Source organism: Dipodomys merriami, unplaced genomic scaffold (assembly GCF_024711535.1).
Source record: "Dipodomys merriami isolate MVZ:Mamm:240054 unplaced genomic scaffold, mDipMer1.0.p SCAF_5, whole genome shotgun sequence".
Taxonomy (NCBI): domain Eukaryota; kingdom Metazoa; phylum Chordata; class Mammalia; order Rodentia; family Heteromyidae; genus Dipodomys; species Dipodomys merriami.
In genome coordinates this window covers 20,013,918-20,035,880 of record NW_027206068.1, presented here as the reverse complement: position 1 = coordinate 20,035,880, position 21,963 = coordinate 20,013,918, and the positions used below count along the sequence as shown (strand labels likewise).

At 34.6% G+C, this 21,963-nt stretch overlaps 1 protein-coding gene across 5 annotated transcripts in view; it reads right to left on the bottom strand.

Annotated features, from left to right (window-relative positions):
• Dgkb (diacylglycerol kinase beta) overlaps nt 1-21,963 on the bottom strand; it is a 617,161-nt gene that overhangs the window by 387,469 nt on the left and 207,729 nt on the right. For 3 of the 5 annotated variants that reach the window (XM_069996159.1, XM_069996163.1, XM_069996160.1), the window contains one exon: nt 3,272-3,307. In XM_069996159.1, coding sequence (XP_069852260.1) covers nt 3,272-3,307 — 36 coding nt within the window. The remainder of the gene's footprint in view (nt 1-3,271; nt 3,308-21,963) is intronic. The other 2 variants (XM_069996161.1, XM_069996164.1) reach the window with 1 other exon arrangement.

Here is a 21,963-nt window from a genome sequence, read left to right as displayed (position 1 = left end):
AATATCAGCCATTTGTGTTTGCTATGCAGACGCTTTAAATACTGAATTCAGTGTTTTGTGATCCTGAGACTCGACAAGTAGCACAACACATTTTAACTGGAAAATATTGTATTAGAATTCCAAAAGAAGAATCATCATAATAAACAGAGAAGAAAAACCAAAGAGACCATTTACAGAAAACAGAAAGAACAAATAAATAAAATAAAAGACTTCATTTTAAATATGTGTTCTAAAAAATGTATGCTTTTCTATATCATGCTGATTCACAGAGGTAGTGTATTTGTACATAGGAAAAAAACTCACCTCTCAAAAGAGTTGTTTACCACAGTATTTAAGCCTGCTGCTGTGGATCAATCGCAAACTACAAGCAGCAAGTAATGATTACCTCAAGCACTGGATTTGCTCCTTTTTTGTCCAGTCTCAGCATGGGAGACAGACAAACAGCAAAGCACTTGGATTGGTACAAAGCCACAAAGTACTTTACTGTCAAGCACATCTTGCTTGTGAATCCAGGAACTTGCTTTCTTTGTCCCAGCATAGCTGGCTTTCAGGAAAACAGGCCTCTTTCTGCCATTAGGGCTGGGCTATAAGAACATCCCAGAAACCTGGGACCGTTAAGGCAAGGTATCATGGGCATAGTCACAATATTTAGACACCCCCAGCCATTTTTCACAGTGTTCACAAAAGAGTTCAGAGAAACCACTTAATTTCTACTTCAAAACTATAGCTTCAAGTAGAATGAACTTACTATGAGATTTGAATATTTTACTGGCCAAGAGGATCAAATTCTTCTGAAAAATAGTAAAAGGTCTAAATCTACCAAGAATCCTTTGAAATTGGCAGCAAAATTAATTATCAAAGTAGCCATTAGCTCTAAACATATTTTATGAAGTTTTAAGCATGAATATAATAAATACTATATTACAGTTAAAGATTTCCTATGTACATATTACAAAAACAAAAGGGCTAACATTGATCAAAATGCATCGTACTCATGTTGAATTTATACCCCTTTGTACAACTGTTTACCAATAGTGACAAACACAAAAATTAAAACTGCAAACAAGGGAGCTGTGTCCACTCCAAGCTTTGTTTCTTCTTCTGCACAAGTTTGAGCAAGTTATTTACTATTGTTGTCATGAATCAATTCACTCATAAAATAAGAAGATTCATGCAGGGCTAAATTCAGAAAACACAGGTAATGTATTGACATAAAATGAATACTCAATAAATGACAGCAATTTATAAAGTATAAATCAAGCATTTATATTTTATTATAGTATGTGTTTAGACCATAATAGTAGTAGTAGTAGTGTTGAGTAGCATTGTAAAGAGGTATTTTTTAACCCCTGCTTTCATTGTATTTGATGTTGGTATAACTTGTGGAGGGGAAGGGCAAAAACAAACCATTTAAATAGGGATACAGGTGGACCCATTGCAACAATGAGATGTACAAGTCGTTATGTTGAAAAATGAACTTTACAACTTAGGCTGGGCAGAGGGGGTTGGGTGGAGATGGGAAGGTATGGGAAGGGGAAAGAAAGGAGGAGGCAACAATGTTTGATAAGAAATGTACTCATTATCTTGCCCTTGTAATTGTAACCCCTCTGTATGGTATTTTCACAATAAAAAATTTTAAAAAGAGGTATTTTTATTGTATATTATTTGCTTTTTAAGTTACTATAAATGAGAATAATTATGCAGATATTGGGTGTGTTCCTGAGGAGATGGGAAATAAGAAAATAGAACAAAAATCTGTTTCTATATGCATGTATATATATATATATATATATATATATATATATATATATGAATATATATAAAGTGGTTACTGGGGTTTGATATTGGGGTTTGACCTCTGGGACTTGTGTTCTTACTTGGCATTTATCACTCAAGCCTAGCATTCATTCTATCACTTGAGCCACACATCCACTTCTAGCTTTTTTACTGGCAAACTGGGGAAGAGTCCCTCAGATGTGTCTGCTGTGGCTGGCTTTGAACTTCAGTCTTCAGATCTCAGTCTCCTGATTAACTAGGATTACAGACATGAGCCATTGGTGCCTCGTGTAAAGCTAGTCTTATGTGAAGATGTAACTGGTACCTTGAGCGGACCCATGGGGTAAGGAATAGGAGGAAGAATGATGCATGGGGTGGCAAGATGCATTGTACCCACAAAATTACATATTGAATTGAAATCCCTTTGTACAACTTCTTAATATAAAAATGAATAAATATTAAGAAAATAAAGTTCCAAGAGATGCTTCCCATTTCCTAAACTTGAACGTGAATTTGGATACAGGTAATTCCTATGTGGATATGAAACACAAGATTTCTATGAAAGAAATCCTGAGATCCTTGCGAAAGTAATTTAATTTTGAGCGTGCACAAGCATATGGCAACACAATTGCAAACAACAGTGCTTTCATGTATATTCTATACATGTTATATTCTTACACAATTCCTAAGACTCCAGCTTTATGACTAGCCTTAATTTTTTCATGTTCCTATGTAAAACACATGTCTGAGCAAACTATTTTTGGGTGGTTGGAGAACGGTGAGCTTTTCTTATGTTATTTTTAATTATTTTGATATCCCTCTGTAGTAGTCATAAGCAATACTTTCAAAAGCAGGCAGTTCCAATTTAAAGGAAAAGCATATCATTTGGGGATTTCCTATTGAGATAATAGCAACTGACTAGAGGAATATTGCAGAACAATGTGGAAACTTTGCTTCATTTATCAAAGGTAAAGCTAACATTTCACAAAAAATAACTTGTAACAATGTTTACACTGAGTTTCAAAGGAGCAGAAACTTATTCTGTGGCTATATGTTATTGCAATAACTTTCTATACAACATGGTGCATTGTGTGAGTAAAGTAGATGCTCTCTTTTAAATGAGCTCTTGAAATTGAGCAATAGTTTCTCAACATACTCTTATTTAAAGCTACATTTGTTGGCTTCACATGATCAAGTCCTTTTGGATTTTTAACAAAATATTTACTTTTTAGCATAACAAATGGGAATGACACTTATTATTCTCTGAATATTTTGGAACACTTAATTGCTTAATTGGAATCCTAATTTTTGTCACAATCTGGGTTGAGAATTCTTTAAGCCTATCTTATCACTGAAAATAACATATATATAATATTTCCAAATTTCAGAATATGAAATAAATTAATGTTAGTAAATTACTAATATGTACAATGACCTTTAGTTGCAAGTTGAATTTTTATATTTATGTATTTATTTACTTATTTTGTTTACATACCTCTGGAGCTGAACTTCCTGAAGTGGGGAGAGTCTGCTGAAAAAGAAAAGTCCATGTTAAACCTGAAAAAGAAAGTCACATTGCAAACAAAATATCATGAAGACTCAGAAGTCACTACCCTTCTGTGAGTTAATGAATAACTTGGAAAAACATCTGCCTGGTAATATTGTTTAGGTTTTCTTAGATAAAAATAAACATGTTTATATTTTTGCTAAACATGGGATGTTCAACCACAGAGCAGAGTAGATTGTGAAATCGTTTATCTAAAATATAGCTTAATCAATGCAGCATGCCCTGACAAAACTACTTGCCAGTCTCACAGATATTTCAAATACATTATTGTACTACATTCATAGATTGAGAAAAGAATTCAATTCTAGGTTTCATCATCCTTTGTAGAGAACATAATTTAAAATATTATTTCTTTAATCACATTTTTTTCTTTCCACATCTCACTTCTTCCTATAAATACTCAATGTAGACATAGCTTTTTCAATGTAGACATAGGTTATAGTGCTGAATTTTACTCTGTTTTGTTGATGTAGTCAAAGCTTATAGTTGGATTTATTTTGTGGTACTCTGGAAAGAGGAAAAATTATTCCATTAATATTTGTAACAAAGCAAAAATATAATTGAGCAAATAGAATTTTTCTTGAGAGTACTGTATAAATATGCTCATGGTGATCTTTTCTGATTCACATTGGGATGTCTGTGTTCTTGGACAGTCTGAGAGACAGATGAGGTAAGCAGGAATTCAACTCCACTTCCAAGATTTTGATAGTATGAATAGAGAATACTCCAATGCATTTTCCTAATCAAAAGGGAATTCTAGACATAAGAAGCCTGGCCAAGAGCCCCAATGGCAGGAAAATACTACTGAAGTAAATGTTGTTGCTTGGAAGATGAGGTAATAAGAGGTGTGGTGGAGATTTCCTTGAAAGCTTCTTGATTTGAATAATATTCTTGACTTCTAAGTCAAACCCAGTCTGGAGACAATGGATAGTGAACAACATGTGCTTAGTTTTTATCAGGACCAGTTCAAAGCTGTATGTCAACAGACTATCTTTCTTGTGCAGCTTTACGTTGAAGGTTAACGTCTGAGGTAAACATTATAAGACATCAATACACTCCTTCCATCATTATCATGATACATAAATACTTGCTCTCCCTCAAATCCAGGTTAGATGTCTTACAAATCCTATATACTGTATTCTGTCTCCATCTTAAGCCATACAACAGAAAACTCCAAGACTCTTAAATAACTAAAGTAAGATGTTCCTTAGGAAGTTTCCAGAGTCTCAGGTGCCTTGTGTCTCAGTAGAGTTAATATTCATTGTGCATGTCCATAGGAGAGCAATTTGTTGGAAAGGCAGGTACAAAAATTCTATAAAAGGTTTTTATAATGAAATCAGAAAATGCATATAATCTAGCAAAAGCAATGAAATTTTTGAAGGCATAGCATGGGGATAGTTCAGTGGGAAAATAAAAGCAAAAGCTACAAAGACTTGGGGTAAACATAAGGAAATATAGGTAAACAGGGTACTGGGTCAGAGAAGTAGCAAATAGAAGAAAGATTGTTATCAATGAGTTATAAACAAAGGACTTGTTTAAAAGCACATTTCTGATGCCAGAAGCCCACATAGAAAAGTTCTGCAGTTTTCCCAAAGGACATGGAGCTTGGAAAGCAGAAGTAGATGTTCACTGCCAGGATCTGAAATGCAAGACCTAAAAAGGCCAAGAAGATAATGCAAATATGCAAAATGGATCTGATAAGAGGACTATGTCACACTGGAAAAAAAAATCTCAATGTAGGTATCAAAAAAGACTTTGGGATGAAACTGAAGCATTGTCTATTTGCTACCAATGGGTACAACTGAATACCCACACTTTGAGTCCTGCTTACTTTCATAGTTGTAAGCCATGGGACAGCTGTTTATAAGGAGGCTGATAGAGAGGAGATGGTGTGAAGTGGATAAGGAAAGAGAACACAGCCCTGAAGATTATTTGTGACATTCAGCCTTCTGAGAGCAACACCAGAAGTCTGGTGAAGTTTACTGAAGGAAAAAGATGATAAAACAACTTATATAGGATTTCATTTACAATTAAAATGAGCAGGGGAGAGGTGTACATTAAGCTAACATTTCCATGAGTAGCTTATTCCTGAACTTACAATAACAATGGATGCATCAGAGATACTCACTAGACACTATGTTAGAAATGAACTTTACAACTTGGGGGAAGGGAAAGCTGGGGGGTGGGGGGGAGGGGGGTGGACAAAATGAAGGAGGAGGTAACACTGTTCAAAAAGAAATGTATTCATTGTACATCACCTTTACAATAAAATAAAAAAATTTTAAATGGTACTTAGGTTACAAAAATTAAGTAGTAACTTATTAGGGAAATAACTGTCATATTTCTTCCTTTTTAGTGTACAGAGGGGTTACAGTTACATGAGTAAGGTAATGGGTACATTTCTTATCTGTATGTATTTTTAAATACTGAGGATGAATAAAGAAATATTTTGGTTCTTTGAAATTTTTCAAGAATATAATTCTAAGAATTAATAGAGGAACTGTATACATTTATTTTATTAAATAGAAGGTGTGACTAAATAAAAATGTGAGTGATCTTATTTAGTCAGCATCTATTTAATATTAGGTAGAATACACAGTATAGATAATTAGTTTAAAAGATGCTTTGCCTTAAGGACATTTATTAAGTTCAATGTAATATCCAAGAAATTTTTTAAAATTATACTATTTTTAAGTATAGTCTTCTGGTGTGTAATTATTTTAATTTGACAATATGATTCAAATTAACACAGGAAAAATAAAAATATTGATAGAAAATATTGGAGGTTTGGCTTAGTTAAAATATAATAGAAACAAATTTATCATGTTAAAAGGTTTATCAGATATTTCAAGGTTAAAATAAGATTAATATAATTAGGCCCTATACTTGAATAAGAGGGTTTGTGCTTTGCAAGCATTACTTAGCATTTATGGACACATTCAATCCTCCTGCATAATAGAACACCATATTTTTCAATTTAGGAAGCTGACTATCAATAAAATTGAATGATTGGCACCTAAAAATACACTTAGTAACAGAATATTATTCACTGATCAATGCTCAATAATATATGTGTATGTGTTTGTGTGTGTGCTAGTATATATATATGTATGTATATATAATATATATACATATATATGAAGCCAATATCAACAATTAAAGGTAATTAAGAATATTTGCATATTTATAATCTTGTAAAACAATTTTTCAAGTCCCACTCAACCTGTGAGATTCCTCTCCTGGGTTCTGTTCTCTCCATTTCTCAGCCAACATATAACATTCCTTTGTTTCTATTCCTTTTTGAATAGCTGGCACATTTTCCCTATGTCTCTATGTCTTGTGTGTTGAATGAGTATGAAAACAAATTTAGATCATGACTACTGAGTATACTTTACTTTCCTCTGATATTCATTGAGCTTCAATAGGTTTAAAATTATAATCTATCACAAAGGCTACATTTGCATTATCTGTATTTAATTGTTGTATTAAAATTATAATGGAAAGATTCCCATAGTTCTCACTGCCAGCTTTAGGATTCAGCAAGCATGGGCCAGTTAACATTGTCTTCATCTGAAAACATAACTGTTGGTAATGAGCAGAGGAAAGAGAAACAGCAGCTTATTTGTTATGAAAACAGCTAAGTTGAGGATTTGATGAGAGAGAATGAATGGAACAGAAGAGAAGAGATGAAAGAGAAGCATTATAAACAGGACAGAAGAAAAGAGGGGACCCCAAACAAAAAGAACATATTTCTGCTTTCCTGGAATCCAGATAATTACATTTTCAAAGATTGAGCAAAGACAATAATGAAATTGAAAGAAGGAAATGTTAATAGGAGTGCATAGTGATCATTTCAAAAATACTCTTCATGACAGGGGAAACATACAACAGTGGGACTCATCAACTGCACTGGTCATTGATCAAAACAAACTAAGCAACTCAATGGCAGCGATGGGAGGAAGGGAATGAGCAGGAAAGAGGGAACAGCTGACACTAAACAAAAGGAAAGAAATGTACATATCACCCGATGTGGAAGAAATAACTATTGTCAAAGCTCATAAACTTTATAGACCACAATAAAGACAATTTGCCCCATGAAGGTTAAAATGTGTTTGGAACTTTATCATTCTCTCACAATACTGTGAAATTTGTGAAATTTATGTAATCACTTAATCACAATAAAAATTGCTATAAAATACTCTTCATGGTTTATATCTTCAGATAATTCTTTAGAACTCTTGCAACATATACAAATAATAATTACCAGTGTGTGTGTGTGTGTGTGTGTGTGTGTGTGTGTGTGTGTGTGTGTGTGTGTGTGTGTGTGTGTGTGTGTGTGTGTGTGTGTATTATAGGGTTTCAAGTGCTCTGGGAAAGGTTAAAAGTATAGTTGAGGTTTCCGGAGGAAGATGGCAGAGGAGAAGCAGGGGGGTAAACAAGATCTCGAGTAGAAACCAGTTTTAGAGTTCTAGTGAAAAGTCCAAGGCTAGAGAGTCATACCAAGTATACCATCATAGTACAGAGAGTTTGGCCAGAGAGGAAAAATTCAGGCAGCTTGGAGCACTCACTGGTGTCTGTGGCAACAGCATCGGCAGCAGAAGCAGCAGCTGCTATTGCAGCCTCCATATCAACAGAGAGAGCCCAGGACAAAGGTGGCAGAGTAGATGTGCAGGCGGATTCTACTCACCACAGAAAGAACTAACAAGGAGCAGAAATCTTCATCCTGCTGACCACCGACAGTCACAGACTGTGGATGGCCCAGAAACCAAGGGAAAGGTGTGAGTACCACACAAGATGTCCTCAACTCCTTTTCACAGAGCAGTGGTGGGAAGGTAGCCCTTCCCCCACCACCAGAGAAGAGGTCCATCTTTGATACTGACAAAGACCAAGGACCAGCGTAGCTAGCCCATAACTCAGGTCTTGGAAGAAGACAATAGAAGCCATTCAGCTGGTCAAAGGAACCTGACCTGAGGTGCTCAGCTACACCATAGGGGAAAGTTGCCCTTCCCAGGCAGAAGAAGCTCCCCCCATGGAGCAGTGACTTTCTTCACTCAGTAAACAGAGCCAGAGGCTGACCCACCCCACTGTAGCACAGGCAGCAGACCCAGCTGAAGGAGGGTAAAAGAAAAATTGGAAACTCAGTAAACATAAATCCTGAGAATGTCTCCAGGTTTGGCTGTGTGAGAGTTTCAGGTGTTAGCCCCTTAGCGAAAAACTACTGATTGCTGACAGGCCTCAACCCTATGCAAACCTAGCCTCATCACAGCAACTCCAAGCTAGAGGAAATAAACATCTCCTTCTTTTGTGATACTCAGAGCAGATCACCCTCCTGCAGAACTAGCCTGGGAAGAGGGTCATAAAGTCCCTGTTAAGGCAGAGCTTTATTCTGCCTGCTTAAACAAACTGATTTAAGAAACTAATCAAGCCACAGCCAAACCAAAACCACAAACAAACTAGAGGCTCCACCAAGAGACTGGTTACAGACACAGGAGAGACATAAGATACCCTTTCCCCCCAAAATCGAAGAACTCTTTTGTCTACCTATTTTTTTAAATTAAAAAATGTTTTCTATTTTTTTCATCATTTTTATTTTAAGGTTTTTTGTTTTTATTTTCTTTCTACTCTTTCCCCTTTGAGCCCTTCCTGTTTTTTGCTTTACTTAATTAGTGTTCTGTTCATCCCCAGATATATACCCATCTTTGATTATTAGACCTTTTCCTTCATCAAATGCATACTTAATTCAGATATCCATTAGTTAATTCACAAACTCTCAGCCTTAACTTCTTAATTGTAATATTATTTCTTTAAACTTATAGAATTTTTTGAGTGCTTCATTTTTATTTTTTTTTCTTTTTCATTTTTTCTTTTGCTTTTTCTCTCTTCTCATATCCTATCCGTTCCCCCCCCCTCTGAATTTAGGTCCTGGTTATGTTCTCTCTCTCCCTTTCCCTCCCCACACTCCTTTAATCTTATTTTCTCCTCACAATTCTCCCAAAACCTATTAATTTCTGGTCTGCTGATGCATTCTTTGATTTTATTAGTCTATTGATCACTAGTTGTTTGTTGTTGAACTAGATTGTATCTGTTGAGCTAGATTGTACATGTACTCATTTTGACTGCATCAAACAATCTGTTTGATGCTCTGGTTGATGCTTGCCTTAAAATAGTGTTCTAGAACAGAATTGGTTTTGCTTTCATACCCAAATGGGCAGAAAAAGCCAGAGAAACACAAGAAAAATGACAAGTCTAGGTATCTCAACTCCTGCTCATGATAATCAGACAACAGAGCAGTTAATGAATAATCCAATGGAGAGTTCCCAAGATACTCTACAAACACTAGTGGTAAACATGCTGAATGAAAAGATTGAAAGCTTGCAAAGGACTCTGTAAGCATGATAAGGAAATCCATGAACATGATGAGGCTAACCAAAAGATTAAAACAGGAATTTCATGAGCGTGAGGACGCTAATCAAAGATTAATAGAAGAATTGTGTGAAGGGAATGAGAATAAACAAAGATTAATAGACGCAATCATAGAATCTACAAACAGAAAGCTGGCAGAATCCATGGAGGCCACAAAGTAAATTCTGATTGAAACCTAACAGAAGGAAAGGGAGTTCAATGAAAGTATAACCAATCAACTAAAGAACTTGAGAATGAACACTGAAAACCAAATTAAAGAGGTAAAGAAGTCCATACAAGATCTAAAACAAAGCTACAACAAAGAATTTGAAGCCACCAAATCTGACCAATTAGAAGGCAAGGAAAAAAAATAGTAAAAAGTTTTGACAGTAGGTTAGACCATGCAGAAGATCAAATCTCTGGGATTGAAGACAGCCTAGACTATAGAGAAAGAACAGACAAGTATTCAAGACAAATCCAAGAAATATGATAGATCTATTCAACATTTGGAAGGCACCATCAGAAGGTGTAATTTAAAGGAAATGGATGGAGAGGAGGGCCTAGAGACAGAAGTGAAGAGTCTAGAAATTTATTTAACAGGATCCTAGCAGAGAACTTCCCAAACATGCAAAAAGATAGGCCCATTCTGATACAAGAAGCCTTTAGAACCCCAAATAGACCAGACCAGAACAGGATATCCCACCGTCACATTATAATCTGCACAGGATCAATTGAGACAAAGGAAAGGATCCTTAAAACTGTCAGGGAGAAAAGATCAATCATGTTTAAAAGGAAACTAATCAGAATAATTCAGATTTCTCAGCAGAGACAGTGAAAGCAAGAAGCACCTGGAATGATGTATGCCACACCCTAAAGACAAACAACTATCAACCAAGAATACTATACTGAGCTAAATGCTCCTTCATAACTGAAGGACAAATAAAAACCTTCCACAGCAAAGAAAAATTGAAACAATGTATCTTCACCAAACCAGCCCTACAAAAAATACTTAAAGATGGCCTACACATAGAAAGCCAACAAGAGCACAAGAAAGCCTAAGAAAGCCCAAGAAACAGCCCCTAAACAGAGAATCCAAGAATCACAGGAAGAACCCAGTTGGCACAGCCCCCAAAAGGCAGATAATGTGGCAGGAACTACCAAACATCTTTCAGTTCTAACGCTTACTAGTAATGGAATTAACTCTCCAATTAAGTGACATAGATTATCTAGTTGGATCAAAAAGCAAGATCCTTCTATTTGCTCCCTTCAAGAGACACACACAAAAACAAATATATTCTGAAAGTGAAAGGCTAGAAAAAAATGGCCCCCATAAATAGGCAGGAGTTGCAATCCTAATATCACATAAAATAGACTTCAAATTAAAATTAGTGAGAAGACATAAAGAAGGTCTTACATACTAATTAAGGGATCTTTCCTTCAGGAGGATATTGCAATTCTAAATATTTTTCACCAAATAATGGAGCACCCAAATTTATCCAAGAAACACTACTTTCCCTCAGATCTCACATAGATCCAAAGATATTAATTGTTGGGGACTTTAACACACCACTATCCCCACTAGATAGATCAACTCAGCAAAAACTCAACAGAGAAACATCGGATCTAAACAACTGCATAGATTAAATAGACTTAACAGACATCTACCTAATATTTCACCCATCAGCATCAGAATACACGTGGTTCTCAGCAGCACACAGAACATTCTCCAAAAGGGACCACATTTTAGGTCACAAAGCAAATTTGTCCAAATTCAGAAACATTGAAATTATGCCCTGCATTCTCTCAGACCACAAGGGAATAAAATTCGAATTCAACACCAAAAGCCACCAAAGAAAATCCTATAACACATGGAGACCAAACAGCACACTATTGAACCACCAGTGGGTTATGGAAGAGATTAGAAAGGAAATTCAAATGTTCATGATATTTAACAAAAATGAATATACAGATTACCAGTTCCTCTGGGACACAGCAAAGGCAGTACTCAGAGGCAAGTTTATAGCTCTGAGTTCCTACATCAACAAATTGGAGAGATCTGAAACCAACAATTTATTGAGGCACCTGAGGCTCCTTGAAAAAGAGCGTCAAGCTAAACCCCAATCCAATAGATGGAAACAAATCATTAATATTAAATCAGAATTAAATGAATTAGAGTCCAAATTCTTTATAGGAAGCCATTATAATCCTCATCACAAAACAAGGCAGGGACTCATCAAAGAAAGAGAACTATAGACCCATTTCTTTTTTACAATTTTACATTTTAAAATTTTTATTGTCAAGATTTTGTACAGAGGAGCTACAGATACATGAGTAAAGCAATGAGTACACTATTTGTCGATCACTGGTACCCCTTCCCTTCCTTGTTGTTGTCCCACTATCCTTTACCTTCCCCACCTCCCACACTCCTATCACCCCTTCCCCATACCTTGCCACCCTAAGTTGCAAAGTTCGTTTCCAATATCCTGTCCTGTGGGTATCTTTGTGGTAATGTAGACCCATTTTCTTTGACGAATGTTGATGCAAAACTTCTCATCAAAATTTTGGCCAATCAACTTCAACAACTTATAAAAAAATCTTATACCAGGATCAAAAAGGATTCATTTAATGGATGCATAACTGGTTCAATATACATGAATAATTCATCACATCAACAAAAGCAAGGAAAAGAACCACATGATTATCTCAAAGCAGAAGCAGAAAAAGCGGAAAAATCTCCCCATACTCCTGGATTGGGAGGATTAACATCCTGAAAATGGCAATACTGTCAAAGGTTATCTACAAATTCAATGCAATACCTAACAATATCCCAACCTCATTCTTCAAAGAAATAGAAGCAATCCAAAAATTTGTATGTTACAATAAGAGACCCCAAATAGCAAAAATAATCCCTAGCAGAAAGAACAGTGCTGAAGGAATATCAATATGAAATTTCAATCTCTACTACAAAGCCACAGTAACCAGAACAGCTTGGTACTGTCACAAGAATAGACCTGAAGACCAATGGAATAGAACTGAAGACTCAGAAATGAACCCACAGACCTATTGTCACCTAATCTACAATAATGGAGCTAAAAGAATAGAATGGAAAAAAGACAGCCTGCCTCTTCAGTAAATGGTGCTGGGAAAAATTGGTTTGAAAACTAAAGCTACATCCTTGTATATCAACCTGCACCAGAATCAACTCCAAATGGATCAAAGACCTTTGAGTCAAACCAGACACCCTGAAAACATTACAGGATGTAATAGGAGAAACCCTAGGCCTCCTTCGCACAGGCCAAAATTTTTTTAATAGAGATCCAGAAACACAACAAATCAAAGAAAGGTTGGACAAATGGGATTGCATGAAGCTGCAAGCTTCTGCATGGCAAAGGACATAGCTACCAAGATCAATAGAAAGCCCACGGATTAGAGCAAGATCTTCACTAACCATACAACACACCAGGGTCTCATATCTAAAATATACTTAGAATTCAAAAAATTAAATTCCCCATCAACAAATCCTCAAAGAAACACCCATCTGATTAATAAAGACTTACAAAGAGACTTCTCTGAAGAGGAAACAAGAATGGCCAATAGACACATGAAGAAATGCTCAACCTCTCTAGCCATAAAAGAAATGCAAATCAAAACAACATTGAGATTCCACCTCACCCCAGTTAGAATGGCTATAATAAAGAAATGTAGTAACAACAGATGCTGGAGGGGACGTGGCCAGAAGGGAACCCTACTGCATTGTTTGTGGGAGTGTAAATTTGTTCAACCACTCTTGAAAGCAGTATGGAGGTTCCTCAAAAGACTCCACATAGAGCGCCCCTATGACCCAGCAATCCCACTTTGGGCATTTACCCAAGCGATCACAAACAAGGCCATACTAAAGCTACCAGAATAACTTTGTTTATTGCAGCATTATTTACCATAGCTAAGATATGGGACTAACCCAAATGCCCCTCAGTAGATGAATGGATCAAAAAAATGTGGTACATATGTATGTGTGTATATATATATATATATATATATATATACATATACATATATACATATATATAATATTATAAATGGAATTCTGTGTCTTCTCCAGAATGAATGACGCTGCCCCATTTTTTAGGAAATGGAAAGATTTGGGAAAAGTTATATTAACTGAAGTAATCCAGGCCAGGCCCAAAGAAACATAGGTTTCCCTTATTTGTTTCCCTTATTTGTAATAACTAGTATATGTCTAGGACAAGCAGAAAAGGTCAAACGCTAGGTACATATGACCATATAAGATGATGCTAAGCTAAATGAACCCCAAAATAGGGACACAAGAAGTGTTATCTTTGCTGCTGTTGTTTTTAATGTACTTATAATGTACTGTATGATTTCTTCATTTCTTTTGTATTTTCTTCCCCCATGGTATAACATGTTTTCACTCACGTAATTCCAGTGCTCTACATCTTGTATATACATTTTTTTCTGATTTGGGGAGCGGAAGGGAAATAACAAAATGCTGAAATAAAGATACATGTTGTAACATTGAGATGTGCAAGTTGAAAATGAACTTTACAACTTTGGAGGGTGGGAGTGAGAAGCTGGAGAAGTGGGGAGTCAAGGGATGGTAGGAGAAAACAAAGGAGGAGGTCATAATGCTCCGTAGGAAAGGTACACATTACCTTACTTATGTAACTATAACACCTTTGGACAGTATCTTTACAATAAAAATAAATATTAAACATGTATAGTTGATAGATTACAATAGCTCATCCAAAATACCATATAAGTTTAATATTTATATATTTTATGTCCATAAATTAATTTATAGTACATTCTGCTATACTTATTCTTTCTATAAAGCCTGAGCTACTTGTAGGAATTTCTCACTGCATAATTAAATTGTATACCGGCTTTTCAGAATGTAAAAGCATCACTGCAGATGTTGATCATAACATTAAGAGCTTAGTTTTTCTTTTTATCATTCCTGGAAGCTTTAAATTATAAAGAAATAGTTTATAGTATATTTTTTCATCATTTATTTCACTAAATAACAACTGATCTTATGTCTTTTAACTATGCTAAAGTCCAGTCTCTGTGTTCACATTAGGCTACCATTCAATTGAGTTAAAAATTTTACACTAACTGCCAGTCAACCTTATCATGAACTTTCATTATGTGCATGTAATTAATTGGGTCCAATGAACAATATCAGGACTGAGTTATAGACTGTTTTCCCCTGACCATATAATTAGAATATAATTACCCACAGGATATCAGAATGATGCAGAACCTTTCTTCTAAATGCGCCCTCATTAGGAAACAAGTCTCAATGTACATTTATTCAATCAGTGTGAATTAATTAAAATGTTGCTGGAATAAGAGGATAGTAGTAAAGAGGATCTGACATCTATTAAGAAACTATCACTTGATGTCTGCATACACTGTTTATATTTCAACCCACTTAGCTGAAATAGCAACCATGCTATGTGATGTGACACTTAGGCTGTAACAAACTCCTGATAAATAGACCAGTAACTATGAATATTTTTGAAAAGCAAATAATATGCATGGCTACTAAATCTTTGAGAATTGGCTAGGACTCTAGAGGTGCTATTATTTTCTGTTAATTCCATAAATAAATATCATAGAATAAAATATATTTGGTGGGCCAAAATCATTTTAACTCTAAGTATAAAGTAGTTTTTCACTCCCATATATTTAAAGTACAAGTAAGGATTGTATGTTCTGCATATATGTTATTACATGATGATTGGGAATGCCCAGACTTAAAAAGGTACTATTTTTCCCTTAAAAATAACTTCAATTACTTAAGACATTAAGTCATTTCAACAGCATGTTTTCTTTAAGAAGAACATATGTATGCACCTAAGAATATATATTTTATAGGATGTAGAATATATCACACCACACACTCAGATTACATAAAATATAATGAAAAATAGTCCATGCAAGGAAGGAAATAGGGGACATTATGTGGATGAGACATACAAAAAAATTCTACCTACAAACTATTAATCTTTGTGTCTCTATTACTTGGCATACATTCATAATCACTAAAACAGCACTGAACCAACAATTAATTAAAAAATCTTTATAAAGGAGACTACTCCATATTAGTTCAGAACAATGTCATCAATAGTAACATGAAGACATACAGAGCTATAAGTAATAGTGAATCTGCACCCTTACTTCCAAGTATCGGGGATTTTCACATTTCTTCAAAAATGTTCAGATTCACAATAAAATATTCTAAAACTTGTGCTGAAAGATTTTGCCACCCATTCTTAAAATCAGACTTACATTATTTTACAATAGAATTTTTGGATGAGTACTAAAACAACAGGCTCTTTTGCAAATTCTTATTTTATATGGTATATGGGAGTAAACAAGCAGATTTATAAATTGTCACATTTTAAAGAAAAAGTATTTAATAGAGTTAAAGAAAACTGATCTCGGTTGTAAGATTATACACATTTTAATGTTCTGCATTTGTATTTACTTATATTCTAATATAGTATTCTACAGGATAGTAACCTCACCTGACTGGAAACCAAAGAATAAAGGAGATAATGGGATGCACACAGGAAGATCATGCCACCCAGAATTGTTTTCCTTTTTACACAACATTTCTTTAAAGATTAGTAATAAAGATATGTTGTAATAGTTGTTCCATGATACAGTTATGTTTGAGTAACACTCATTAATATTCCGTATTATCTATGAGTAGTTGCTACCAAAGAACAAAAAATTTCAACAATATCATGCATTCATATTGAATTATCTGATTTTGAAATAAACATCAACAATCATTTTCTGATATACTTTAAGAAGAATCAATAATTATGATATTTTTACATGAAAGACTGTATTGTCTAAATCATATTTAAAAATCAGATACTTAAATATAACTTAATATCCAGAGGAACATATATTGATTTGAATTCTGCAGTGTTCCCTAATATGAGATATTTGATATTTTGTATAACTATAATAGTATAAAAATCACAAGCTTTCAAAATTTCAGAAGAACTATAAAACACGTCAGGTATAATCTCCAAAACTGAATGTGATTCTCATTTGTTATCCACTAATATTATTTTATCCTCACATACTTTAAATTCAATTTTATGAATTTAAAACAATGAAATTTAATTATGAATTGACAATTGTGAAAATAACTTCCTTGTCCTATATTCACTTTAATTTTTGCTTTATATTTACACTATTGTTTGGCATACTTCCTTCTGGACTCAGAAAAACAGACTGAGAACAGATGGACAAAAGAAGGGCTGAGGGAAATATGTTTTGTTTACTCAGTAAATATCTCTTGAGCATCTCTCTAGCCTTCCTCAGAATTGAATTAGATGCTGGCTCTATAAATACACCTTTTCTGTGTGGGTGACAAGAATAGCTGTGCTATTCAATGAGCATAAGGAAAGGTAAGTGTTTTAAGTTCCTTTCCTGGTATGGTGATTGGGAGGTATTAGCATGATATACAAGAGGAAGCAGATTATATAAATCTAGGTGAATATGGAGAAAACAACTTCCAGAGACATATTCAGAAGTGTGGCTACGGTGATGAAACAGGAGAAGACAATTTAGAGATAACATAGACGAGAAGAGAACCCAAAGTGGCAGCCTGACCCACACTGAAGAGTGGAAGACTCATTATTCAGTAGTGTTGACAAAGCATGGCTAGAGAGCAAAAATAAAACTCGGAAGAGAATGGGTAAATGTTACAGGACATGAGAGGAGAGCATTTCAAACAGTTTTAAGCACTGTGGAAATCTAACATATATGATACTTATATATCATATGTATTATATGATATAAATATATACATTTTTATATATTATATATAGTTAAATGATTCTCAGAAATAGGATCTTATGATTTTATAATATATTAGAGATCCTGTTTATCTATATATAGATACATATCTATGTATCTATAATATATATACATTTATATACAGAGTTCCTGAAGAATTTTTGGCTTACAAGAGTGGATTCTCCTAGGAATGTCACCTGTCACAAAGGATGTCTTATCTTTCTTAGAATTCTAAATATTCTTTCACTTTGCTTGAGATGTGAGCCATTTCTCAGTCTCGCCTAATGACTAATTTATATTAACACAACAACGGAACAATCATCAGCTTTTCCAACTTTGCGGTAACTATTATAAAATGTTCAAAGTGTGATTTTTCAAAACTAAACATGACTCAAATTTGAAATTCACTAATAATTTCATCATCACAACTCAACTTTGTGAGCCTCAGATGAATAAACTTCAAATTGTCTGTTGTGTGATAGCAAAGGCCCATGCCCTCACCTTAAGTTGAGAACAGTCCTGCAGGATGACTGTTGGCACTAAGCCTCATGGTTCAGATCAAGACAAGCCTTTGCCTAAGATGACTTCTGCTCTGTTTGCCTCTGGTTTTCTTTTAATCTTCATCTCTTAAGTGTTTATCTTGGGAAATGTTTCTTTCTGCCAGAAGTCACTGAAAGCTAAATCCTGGATGTATGTTCTGCCTTTCAAGAACTCAATCTGAGAGCACCCATTTGGACTGAGATTGGACAGGCAGTGCAATTATGGTTCTAGATGAATTTTTGTAGTCAGAAATTATACTAAAATGGGTAGAGGAAGGGAGAAATATGACAGTGAGCCTGTATACCTATATATACTTATGATTATATAAAAAGGCAAGCAAGAGTAAAGCTACTCAGATCCATTTGCAAATACATGTGAATAAATAGCTCTTCTGCTGGTATGACTGACAACACACAATGAAGAGGAAAAACAAAATTGAACTGCTGCACCCAGATCATGATATTAGGTAGTCATTTACACAAATGTGTTGAGTAAATCTTCTCTGAGAATTTTTCTATTGCAAATTAGGAAATGGATGAGGTATGAAGAGATAAAACTAAGGAATTCTAAGAAATTGAAGGTGAAGAATCCTAGGATTCAAAAAAGGTTATTGAAAATATGACCATTGCATGATTTAAGAATGCTCAAGAAATAGTCCTGAAATAAAATGATTTGCATGCTTGTTTTTCCCCTCCCAACCCTTCCCTTCCCACCTTCCCAACTCCTCCCTCCCTTCCCCCAAGTTGTAAAGTTTGTTTTCAACATAGTGTCTTGTATAGCTCATTGTTACAATGGGTCAACCTGTATCCTTATTTCAGCAACAAAGGAGGAGGTAACAATGCTCCATAAGAAATGTACTCATTACAACCCCTCTGTACAGTACCTTTACAATAAAAATATATAGTAAAAAATGCTGTGGTTGGCATAAAATAAGAGCACGATAATAAAGAATAAAACAGCAATAATAAAGAATAAAACATTCTGTGTAGAGAGCTTTCTTTCAGAATTTGGATTCCTTAAGCAAACGAGGCTGGAAAAGTCCAAACACTTAAGAAAGTGACCAATTTTATCATCTGTACCAAAGAGCAGGGAGTAAGCATTGAAGCTCCCACAGAACTATCATTTTTCATGAAAAGGGGAATCCAAGTTGAACGAGGGACCAAACATACAAGAGAAGAGTGAGAGAGATGGTTGTACTATCTCTATAATAGATGTATAGATCAATACATAGAAATACTTCCTCAGTTTCAAGTAAAAAGTGAAAATAAATAGGTTATAGTAAGCAGTAAAAATGCAGCAAGCATGTACATACTTTATAATCACCTTCATATTGCCAGTCAACATTAAAATAATAGGGTTCCTTTGCAATATGGAATCAGCAAGACAAGTATGAGTTCAGGGCCTTGTGCTTGCTAGACATGTGCTCTACTTCTGAATCTCTAGCTAAGATTTTAAAAAAATTAATCCTAGTTTAGTTGCTGTTCATGTATTAGTACATAGTTTTGATGTCCATTACTTTTCCTCTTCATTGTTATTTTGTGTAAATTCTTGTGATAAACCTGACATGACATATTTTATCTTCTTAAAAATATAATGTGTATGTTATAATATATAGATATATAGGTGTATATTGACAATATACAGCTATATTTTAGGCAGAGAATGCCATAGAAATTATGGCATTATTTTAACATCCTATTAAATATAAATCTCCTAAAATAGATCTTTACAATATGTATTTAAGTAGATACAAATGTAAGTATCCATAACGCATGAACTTAGATCCTACTTGTAAATATTTATATGCTACATGTTATAACCCAGGCTAGCATAAAGATGGCTTCTTCATAGCCCAGAAGAGTCATCTACACTAGAATAATATTACAGGTAAATGGTCTATACTACTAGCACAGATGCTGTTTCATCACTTAGAGACATTTCATTTGTCCATCTTTCCTGGATTTCTTCCTTTAAAGAATATGCCAAGCCAAACTGATTGTTGGCATAAAAATATTATAACAAGATTGCATTTAATGTGCACCTCATGGGAATTTGTATGTCAATTTAATCCTAGGCATTTGAAAAGTTGAATAAATAAAAAGCAGCTATCTGGCATGAATAATGCCATGAAATTGAGTCTGAGTTCTCATTTCCAAATATGGGGGAAAATGAGATTCTTTTTACCTATCATTACTATGATGACAATTATAAATTGACCTATAATGAATATTAATTAAATGAATATTAAGTAATGACACTGATGAAACATTTATTGAGGACTGACATTGTCCTTTATGCTCACTTATTTTTGACAAAAAAGAAAACTACCTAGACAGGAGCCTTTGGTAGATTATATAAAGGATTTCCAGAAAATACATCGTTTCATTAACTATAAAGAGGTAAATGGAAAAGCAGGGGTAAAGCAGCCAGAGATATAAAATAAAATACTGAAACTGGGTGCAGCAAGATACATCCTTATTCAAGTGTTCACACCTCTTCTCAAGACTCCACGTTTTGGGAACTTTTATAACTAGCTTGGGGAATAACGCAACAGAGAACACATCCAAATTTTAGTATCAGATGAAAGAATTCAGATGCCTTCTTCCTTCCTCTCATTGACTGGTGTTTCTCACTGCAGTTGTCATTATTAGCTCTCAGTAGACAGAGACAAGTGATAGAAGAAACTAGAAGCTCCCACAATACTTGGGGTGTGAAGAAGAGATACATACCCTACTTCACGCCCTAACAGACCTTCTGACATTCTGAGGAGCAATGACTTAGTTTAACACATGCTCTAAGGAAAGACTTCACATATTTCATGCTATTTAAGACTTAATCACCATATTTACAATGTATAATGTAGAATTCTTAAAATTGTCTAAAAGTAAGATCGGAAGAGAAGCTAGTGTGGCATATGGTTGTCTGAGGGTGTTGTACGTAGAGATACGTAGGATTCTGCTTCTGTAACATCACAACGTGGCCACGCCACAGATACAGTGTAGAAGGAAGAGATGTGGGACTCACATCACTGGAAGCAAATTTAATGAATATATGTGAATTTAAATTTTCTATTTTCTTCTCTGAGAACTAAGAAGCTCCACCATTTACAAACTCTATTTTTAATGATAAATTGGCTCTAATAGTAAAGAAAATATCTTAGGAAGAACATAATACAGTCGGGACACAGGGAACGTAATATTTACTGTATTTACTGTTTTACATAAAACTCGTCTACCTGTGATTCATACATGTAATCCTAGCTACTCAGGCAGCTTAGATCAGAAACAGCCATTCAAAGCCAGCACAGGCAGGAAAGTCCATGGAAATCTTATCTAGAGCTACCAAAATTGTCGGGAGTGGAGCTGTGGCTGAAGTGGTTAGCCTTGAGCAAAAGAAGCTCAAGGACAGCATCCTGGCCCAGAGGTCTGGGCCCAGCCTAGGATAAGCATATTAAATTTTTAATTAATTATTTTTAAAAAGTAAAACATTTCTACCTAATCAATATTACTTATTATTTACTCCACTAGTATATTTGTTTAAAATCTGAGAAAAAAATCAACTAAAACTAATTTTAAAAGCTTTCAATATTTATCCTAAAATATTTTTTTAGAAACCATTCAAATTATCTGTTCCTTTATCTGAAGTGTTCTTAAACAATTAAGTAGTATAAAAAATGTGTGGGAAAACAAAAAACTGTATTAAATAGAGAATGGTCAGGTGGAGAGAAACCATTATTTATAATGATTTTCACTGCGATGTCACCTATAACAACAAAAGAAGAATCCGGAAAGGTGCAAGATACATTGCTTACTACATATATAAATGCATGTGTGTGT